The 10153-nt window shown below is 36.9% G+C and overlaps 1 protein-coding gene across 3 annotated transcripts in view; it reads left to right on the forward strand.

Moving 5' to 3' along the window:
• Nucleotides 1–5768, forward strand: part of alpl (alkaline phosphatase, biomineralization associated) — a 64003-nt gene extending 58235 nt beyond the window's left edge. For all 3 annotated transcript variants that reach the window (XM_062038046.1, XM_062038045.1, XM_062038047.1), the window contains exon 12: nt 4801–5768. In XM_062038046.1, coding sequence (XP_061894030.1) covers nt 4801–5066 — 266 coding nt within the window. In that variant the 3' untranslated portion in view covers nt 5067–5768. The remainder of the gene's footprint in view (nt 1–4800) is intronic.
• The last annotated feature ends 4385 nt before the right edge of the window (nt 5769–10153 follow it).

The following is a 10153-nucleotide window of genomic DNA, read 5'->3' on the forward strand; positions in this document are numbered from 1 at the left end:
GGGCCGCACTAACATTACATTTTCATATTAAGGTGCGGGCCGCAAAACAACGTCTACGGCCCGCGGGCCGCAATTAGCCCGCGGGCCACGTGTCTGGGACCCCTGATTTAAAGAATTTGAATTGGCTGCATTTCAGAAAAAAAATCCCTTATAGCCAAGTAACAGGAAGAGTTTGGCATTTTAACAAAAGTTTGGGCTTAAACACTAAAACAAACATAAATCATCTACACCAAGGGTGTCAAACGCACAGGTTTAATGTGTCCACTGGATGTCGCAAGAGCAATTCAAGTGCAACCCACGTCACACATGATACTGTTTAAAGATGTCAGGTCAGCTGACTTTAAGCGCCTGGATTGGCTTCCGCTACTCCAACCAGCACAGGTGCAAACAATCAGCTGCTCCTGTTGTGGCTGGCAGCAGATGACGGCAGACTGCATTGTCAACATTGCCAACTCAACGGGTAAAATAAGAAAACGGTAAGATTCAAAGACTTAAGTCAACACGACCATCATCTTCGTAGTTAAAGTTCTGTGCAGTGCTCGCAATTGTTTGACGGCGCGATGCGCACCCCGAACTCCATTGTAAAGATGTGTGTTTCACATTTGTTTGTTCTGTTTTGCTTTATGCTTAAATCTAGCATGATCACATTGGTTACATTTGTAGTTATGTTACTTTGATATGACTACGGTGTCATTTATATCATAATTGTAATATTTAAGTGATGACAAATGAATGTGTTGTGGCAGTTGCGGATGTCACCAATGCGGCGGTTTGAGGAAACACTTGGTTGCTTTTCCAAAAACGTTTTAATGAACTGCCTACATGAGAACGCTGAACAGGAAGTGCTTAAAGTTGAATGGCTTTGTAAAAACACTTAGACAAAGTCTAAGTTAATTGTGTTCTTCATGGTGGTTTTAAAACTGCACCAATTTTTTCCTCAATTAATCTGAAGTGTTTTGCCAAGAGGATTATTTGTAACATGTACATGTTCAGAATGTGCTTGTTCCATTTTTGGCCAAAGTAGGACAAAGAAAACAATCTGAAAGTTATTTTTTAAATTATTATGCCATGATTTTACCAGTCCGGCCCGCATCGGGAAAATATTTTCCTCCGTGTGGCCCCTGAGCTAAAATTACTTTGACACCCCTGCCCTACACTTTAGATAATTGGTTAAAGCAAAGCATTGTGGTATTTTTAAATAATTTGAAAGTCATAATACATAAAATTATATGATCTGTTTAATAGAAGATATGTTTTGTCTTAATTGTAAAAAAAAACATGTTTTAATTTAAATGCTAGTTAAGGACCGGGAGAGTGGACTATTCTTCAAACCAACGTCCTCTATAGTAGACATTAATTGATTTTGGTCTATTTATTTTGTCAGAGTTACAGGAGAGCTCTGCTGTTTTTACGGACTTCCTACATTAAAAAAAAAAAAATCAAGTCAAAGATCATCTCTAATACAGCACTGTATTTTAGAATCTGCGGCAAAAATGTGAGTCCCTCACAAATTTTTAGAACTGAACTCTTGGGCCACAAGTTAAGTAGCCCAAATGATGAAAAAGAATGGACCTAAGATGGAACCTTGAGGAACACCACTAGTATAAGTAAAGAAGTTGAACAAATGACTCCTGACTGCATCTGAAGTAAACAAGCTACAGCAACTTCCTTATATGGATCATATTACCAAAAATAACTGCCAAAAAGTAGAGGACCTCAAAGGGGAACTGCACTTTTTTGGTATTTTGCCTATCGTTCACAACCTTTATGAAAGACATGTATTTTTTTTTAATGCATTCTAACTGGTAAAACAAACGTAAATAAAAGTCCTCTATTCCGCCCAAAAAACCCAATAAAAAAAACATCCAAAAAGCGGCAACAATAGAAGGATGACGATGTATTCCAACAAGTTGGTACACTTTGACAGCCCATTTAGACCTGGCATAAAGACTGTGAACGATAGGCAACATTCCAAAAAAAGTGCAGTTCCCCTTAAAGGGGTGCCATGAGAAACGCCTCAGTTATGTAAATCCCAAGTTTGGACCCAAGTGTTCTGTGTGCTAGCAATGTTCACAAAGATCAGCCATTTTGATCACAGTGGTCCAAGTTCCTCTTCGCATCAGAACACTTTAGTGTCTTTAGGAATATGCTGCCAAAATGTTTGTCTCCCGAGTTTTGACGTGAACGCGGGGGCTAGTGTGGCGTGAAACGGTATTCTAAAATACACCAAATTGCAATTGTACTTCCTGTTTGCAACCTCAATTCAAATTGACTTGAATTCATTCTAAAAACAAGCCTGACGCAGTGCTGTCAGTCTAACCCTAACATGAGTGCTGTAGTGACCCACCTGATCCAGCAGGTGGCGCTGCGTAAAACCACAAGGACCCAATTCCAATAAGTGTACAGCTCTGGTAATGGGTACATTCACACCCACCTGCACAAATGTACTTCAAAATGTAACAATCAAAATAAATATGACTTTTTGTTTGTTTACTAGGGCATGCATATATAATATGCATTAGTTTGACCATTTAAAATCAACGATAATAAAAAGGAGATGCTTGGAAATAGCATAAAAATGCCCCAAAAACTTGGAAAAACGCGATTCATAACGTTAATTTTTGGTGTAACCATCATGAGCGTTCTGTTCAGGTATATTTCTTTTATATTTTGATAAATCATCATATTTATGTGCTCATGATGGCGTAACCAAACTAGATTTCATTTAATGATCTTATTTTGAATATTTATTCCCTTTTTACATTTAGTATATTTAAATATTCATTTATAAACATTGAATACATTTCAAATATCAATAAAATGCAATTGCCTTCATCTTATAGGGCAGACCTGGGCATTCTGCGGCCCACGGGCCGCATCCGGCCCTTTGTGCGTCCCTGTCCGGCCCGCGTGAGGCCAATTATAAATTACAAAATAAATTTTAAAAAGTATCTATGTCGAGTGTGCAATACAACGGTGCTGCTTTTGTTTTGAAAATCGTTATTTGTATTACTTCCGTGTGGACGTATGCGTGATTGTGAGTGAATGTGAACAACTGCAATTACAAAATAAAGTTGAAAAAACATCTATGTCCTGCGCGCAATACAACTGTGCTGCTTTTATTTTGAAAAGTATTATTTATGGGCGTGTGTCGGTGTGTAACCTGCGAGTGAAGGTGCACATGCAGCGACAAGTGATGCACGGTTTACACCCGAGACGCCAAAAAGAGAAAAGTTGATGAGGAATTGTCAAAACTCGATCTTTGGCGTGGTTTGCTCTCCCGTGGTGCAAAAGAATTGGAACGGACGTGGCGTGCAGGTAAAGACATATTTAATTATTACTATAAACTCAAACAAAAGGTACAAACAAAAGGCGCTCACAGCGGAGGTAAAAAACTTGACTAGAAAACAAAAGGCGCGCACAATGGCGGAGAACTATGAACATTAAACAAACAAAAACTTACGTGACAAGGAACTGTGAACATGGCATGAATGTATGATGTCGCCAGGACGAACAACAGAAACAGAAAAGCCTATATAGTGACATGATAAGTGAAAACAGGTGCGTGACTAACTGTGAACAGGTGCATGACATGACTGTGAAAACGTGAGACAGGTGTGTGTGAGTCCAAACGTGGAACAGGTGAAACTAATGGTTGCTATGGTGACAAACAAAACCAGGAAGTGAAACCAGGAACTAAGGAAGTGTCCAAAAAACAAAACAGCACATGGCCAAACAAAAACATGAACACAGACATGACAGGAATGCCGTGTTTTCAACAAGACATGAACTGCAAAGCAACGTCCCCTCACCTAAGGTGCGTGCCTGCGCAATTGCGCACTGCTCAAGCGTCCGCTGCGCGCAGCAAGTATATGCCGCGCACCAAATCAAATCCCATCTGAATTATAAACAAAATAAACATATTTATTCTATGGAATTTTGCAATGCAACTTTGAGTGACAGTGACAACAAGCGGCCCTAAGTGTGTTCGTCAACACCGTTCAATTGAACACCGTTCAATTATTGTAACGTCTATCGAGATGCTTCGAGGACAGGAATTATATCGATCACTTTATTGAACAAAACTGTTTATATTCGGACATAACCACACCAAAAACATGAGTAAAACAATTCTATCTCGAAAAACTAGTCATTTTCTGCCGTACAAACCAGGCCAAAACCAACTTGTCATCTGTCACCAACACGCATAGCACTAAACCACTGGTGCGTTTACGGCCACACAAAAAGTCGGACAACTCAAACACCACACAAAGTTACACTATGACTCCTCAGTCATACGTGTGCTTATTTTACTGTCATTTATTATTAATGTTAATTTATATATATTAGTCATGGAATGCTGTTACACACACTATGTTGAAGTATTACTATTATTATTATTATTATTATTATTTATCTTACGGTATATATCAAAAATAATATTGAGCAAAATTTAATTGAAATATTGTCGATGTGGCCCTCCAGCAGTGCTCGGGTAGCTCATGCGGCCCCCGGTAAAAATTAATTGCCCACCCCTGTTATAGGGTAATGTTTAGTTACACCAAGTCATGAGCGTAACACTTAGCTTCATCACTTCGACTTGTAATATTTGTAATTCTGGTGGTGTTTTATGCTTTTTTCTTTTTGGAACACGTACTATACATATAATACAATAAAGTCCCATATAAAATTATGTTTCTAGCAATACTTTAATTTTGCCTTTGAAAGTAACACTCCAATGTCCATTAGTGGAGCTGTACACAAAAGTAAATGACGGCGTGACGATGCTTTCCCTTGCAGACGACGCCCACTACAATGCCCAGTCGGCCGTCCCTCTGAGCTCCGAGACGCACGGCGGCGAGGACGTGGCCGTGTTCGCCCGAGGTCCCATGGCTCACCTGCTGCACGGCGTCCACGAGCAGAACTACATCCCGCACGTCATGGCGTACGCCGCCTGCATCGGCAGCAACACGGCGCACTGCTCGGGCCAGAGCGGGACCGCCGCCGTGCGCCCCGTTCTTTCCGGCGTGGTCGCCGTGCTCGCAGTGGCACAACTTCTGTGCTGACAGCAGCTGACCATTAGCCATACCATGTGGGCTTTTACTTTGAAATTCGTCTTGTTTTGAGCACTATGTTTGAACATAACACATTTAGAGTCGTCAGTCTGTATAATAACCCCGGATGCACTGATATTGCCACACCATCAGAGTCCTGTCATGTTTTGTCTATCTTGCTAACCTTTAGCGCAGGGGTGTCAAACGTAAGGCCCGTGGGCCGGATCAGGCCCGTGAACAGGTTTTATCCGGCCCGCGGGATGAGTTTACTAAGTATAAAAATGAGCCGAAATTTTTGAATGAAAGAAACTGCTGTTTTAATTGTGTCCACTAGATGTCACAATAGCAATTATTTGTGTCTTTCTAGATTATGCTACATATGTAAAAAAATAAAAAAAATATACCACACGATGTAAGCAAACTACATAAATAACATCCTGTAATTAGGTTTTTATATTATTTTTTTAATAATAATAATAATAATAGATTTTATTTGTAAAAAGCACTTTACATAGAGTAAACAACCTCAAAGTGGTACAGTGTATTAAAAAAATAAAATAAAATAAATAAATAAATTAGAAAAAATAAAAAGATAATAAAAAATAAATAAAAACTAGAACAGCCAAATAGCTAAAACTAGTATGCATATATCTAAAAAAAAAAAAAAAAAAAAGGCTTTTTTAAAAAGAAGGGTTTTTAAGCCTTTTTTAAAAGCATCCACAGTCTGTGGTGCCCTCAGGTGGTCAGGGAGAGTGTTCCACAGACTAGGAGCAGCGGAGCAGAAAGCCCGGTCTCCCATTGTTCACTGAAGTTGTCTTTATTTTTAAGTTATCGTGCCGTGATTTTACCGGTCCGGCCCACTTGGGAGTAGATTTTTCTCCATGTGGCCCCCCATTTAAAATGAGTTTGACACCCCTGCTTTAGCAAAACAATACGTTGTTGTGTTGACATCTACCTCACTGGTGCAGCCATGACAGGACATGTGCTCAAAATTGTGTCGTTGTACTGTGCAAAGTCTGACTGAACTTAAGAAGTTGACCGAGTGAAAGAGTAAACAGTCGAGCAGGATTACACACTTGAGTACGTAAGAAGGACGAGGGTCAAGCAAAAGATGCAGATTTTTTATCATTTGAGTCCCTGGAGCGGTGGTGTCCAAAGACCGAGTTTTGTAAGAAAACGTTAGAAAAATAGCACAAAAATGTAAGTGTAATGAGAAAAAGCTGAATTGTTCAAACTAATAGTAATCAATAATACACTTGTATAGCTGTAACACAAAAGTTTGTCTTTAAATATACAAAACCCAAAACCAGTGAAGTTGGAACGTTGTGTAATTCGTAAATAAAAACAGAAAACAATGATTTGCAAATCCTTTTCAACTTATATTCAATTGAATGGACTGCAAAGACAAGATATTTGATGTTCGAACTGAGAAACTTAAATTTATTTTTGCAAATAATCATTAACTTAGAATTTAATGGCAGCAACACTTTGCAAAAAAGATGGCACTGAGGCATTTTTACCACTGTGTTACATGGCCTTTCCTTTTAACAACACTCAGTAAACGTTTGGGAACTGAGGAGACACATTTTTGAAGCTTTTCAGGTGGAATTATTTCCCATTCTTGCTTGATGTACGGCTTAAGTTGTTCAACAGTCCGGGGTCTCCGTTGTGGTATTTTACACTTCATATTGTCCCACACATTTTAAATGAGAGACAGGTCTGGATTACAGGCAGGCCAGTCTAGTACCCGCACTCTTTTACTATGAAGCCACGCTGTTGTAACATGTGGCTTGGCATTGTCTTGCTGAAATAAGCAGGGGCGTCCATGATAACGTTGCTTGGATGGCAACATATGTTGCTCCAAAACCTGTATGTACCTTTCAGCATTAATGGTGCCTTCACAAATGTGTAAGTTACCCATGTCTTGGGCACTAATACACCCCCATACCATCACACATGCTGGCTTTTCAACTTTGCGCATGTTGCACATGTTGCAGGCATCAAATTCCAAATGAGCTAATATTACGTATAACGTTAAGTATCTTGTCTTTGCAGTCTATTCAATTGAATATAGGTTGAAAAGGATTTGCAAATCATTGTTTTCTGTTTTTATTTACCATTTACACAACGTGCTAACCTCACTGGTTTTGGGGTTTGTAATAATGTTAAAAAATACACTTAGTCAGCTATAACACAAAGTTTTGTCTATAAATATACATAATATAGCTTTTAAAAATAATTAAAACAAATATCAAAATGGCCCTTGGTGGAAAAGACACCCCTGATCTAAAATATTAGAAACTCTCAAAATAAAAATATAAACAAAGTTTAGTTACTTAATTAAAATAGAAAAGTAATACTAATTAATTAATTTGAAAAATGACAACAATAATAAACTATGATGAATAGGGAACTGAACATTAATATTTTATTATCCTATTACAGCGGGAAAATAACATGAAAAAGAATGTAATGAGAAAAAGCTGAAATGTTGTAACAAATAACAAAATACTTGGTCACCTAAAACACGAAGTTGACACAAAGTTGTGTCTTTGAACATACAATACTGTATATAATCAATCAATCAAAATGTATTTATATGGTCCTTAATCACAAGTGTCTCAAAGGGCTGCACAAGCCACAACGACATACCGTATATACTGTAAATACAATATCTTTTATTTTTATTTTTTTAAATACAATACAATATCAAAATGGCCCCTGTATACTTGGATTTTCAGTGGAAAAAGACATCCCTGATCTAAAATATTAGACGCTCTCGGAATAAATATAAAACTATAAATAAAGTAGTTAATGTTATTTACGAACTTATGAAAAATTACAACAATCATTTCTTCCAAGGGGGGAAAAAACAGTAAAAATGGAAGGAAAAAAGCTAAATTGTTGTAACTAACGATAATATACTTAGTCACCTAACACACGAAATTGACACAAAGTTGTGTCTTTAATAATACTTGTTCAGCATTTTTTTTTAAACAAAAAAATATCAAATTGGCCCACGTATACTGTGACTTTTCAGTATGCGGCCTTTGGTGGAAAAAGGTTTGGACTCCCCTGCACTAGAGCATCATCCTCCCTTGGGGGGTCTGCACAACCCTCCGTGACATGCTCGTTGTGTAAAAACAACACATCCCTCTAAGACTTCTGCACGCTATTACGGGAATAAATGGACACCAACTTTTGTAGTGTTAACTGTTTCGAAACCAACATTTCTAATTTCTTGTACTTTTCCATCATTCCATCATGTTGTGGAATTGTGCGTCTGCTGGCACAACAGTGGGCTCCTCACGCTGAACGCAGCTGAAAAAGGGTTTCTTCCAGACTGTGTTTTTTTTCTCTTCATTTTATTAAACAATCAAGTTCCAACATCTTCCCTTCTTCACACAACTACAGCATGTGTGAAGACTACAAGGTCATATTTCCAGTTCAAAACTTACAATAAAATATAAACCATTTTCTCAAAGCCCTCATTTTTCATCATTTCCTTTTTAAGACAGAAGACTTTCACATTGTTTGGTTCCATAAACTAACACCTTTGAACCTTGTCATTGTTCTAAAACTACATTTAAAAAAAAAAAAAAAAGTCCTTTTACAGTGTAATTACTTTCTCTATTTACAAATGTATTTTCAATCTTGTTTGGTTAATAATTAATTGCAATACATGGATAATATATATATATATACAATATACTGTATATTAACAAAGTATAAATGTATAAATAGTTGATTTATAATTGAATTGTAGCCCCTGAATTGTAATCATAATCTAATAATGCCCAAAGATTCCAACCTCTATGCCAGTGGAAAACTTTTTTCAAACCAAGTACCATCTCAGAAGAAAGTAAAGGTACCACTATAATGAGAGCATTAAAATACAGTAGTGTAGTAGACCTAAGTATTCATTAAGTACCACCATAATGACCAACATTAAAACACAGTAGTGTAGTAGACCTAAGTATTCATTAAGTACCACCATAATGACCAACATTAAAACACAGTAGTGTAGTAGACCTAAGTATTCATTAAGTACCACCATGATGACCAACATTAAAATACAGTAGTGTAGTAGACCTAAATATTCATTAAGTACCACCATAATGACATTTAAATACAGTAGTAGTAGACCTAAGTATTAATTAAGTACCACCATAATGACAACATTAAATACGGTAGTGTAGCAGACCTAAGTATTCATTAAGTACCACCATAATGACAACATTAAATACAGTAGTGTAGTAGACCTAAATATTCATTAAGTACCACCATAATGACAACATTAAATACAGTAGTGTAGTAGACCTAAGTATTCATTAAGTACCACCATAATGACAACATTAAAATACAGTAGCGTAGTAGACCTAAGTATTCATTAAGTACCACCATAATGACAACATTAAAATACAGTAGTGTAGTAGACCTAAGTATTCATTAAGTACCACCATAATGACATTTAAATACAGTAGTTGTAGACCTAAGTATTAATTAAGTACCACCATAATGACAACATTAAATACGGTAGTGTAGCAGACCTAAGTATTCATTAAGTACCACCATAATGACAACATTAAATACAGTAGTGTAGTAGACCTAAATATTCATTAAGTACCACCATAATGACAACATTAAAATACAGTAGTGTAGTAGACCTAAGTATTCATTAAGTACCACCATAATGACAACATTAAATACAGTAGTGTAGTAGTCCTAAGTATTCATTAAGTACCACCATAATGACAACATTAAAATACAGTAGTGTAGTAGACCTAAGTATTCATTAAGTACCACCATAATGACATTTAAATACAGTAGTTGTAGACCTAAGTATTGATTAAGTACCACCATAATGACAACATTGAAATACAGTACTGTAGTAGGTCTAAGTATTCATTAAGTACCACCATAATGACAACATTAAAATACAGTAGTGTAGTAGACCTAAGTATTCATTAAGTACCACCATAATGACAACATTGAAATACAGTACTGTAGTAGGTCTAAGTATTCATTAAGTACCACCATAATGACAACATTAAAATACAGTAGTGTAGTAGACCTAAGTATTCATTAAGTACCACCAT

The sequence above is a fragment of the Entelurus aequoreus genome, linkage group LG26 (genome assembly GCF_033978785.1).
Source record: "Entelurus aequoreus isolate RoL-2023_Sb linkage group LG26, RoL_Eaeq_v1.1, whole genome shotgun sequence".
NCBI lineage: Eukaryota > Metazoa > Chordata > Actinopteri > Syngnathiformes > Syngnathidae > Entelurus > Entelurus aequoreus.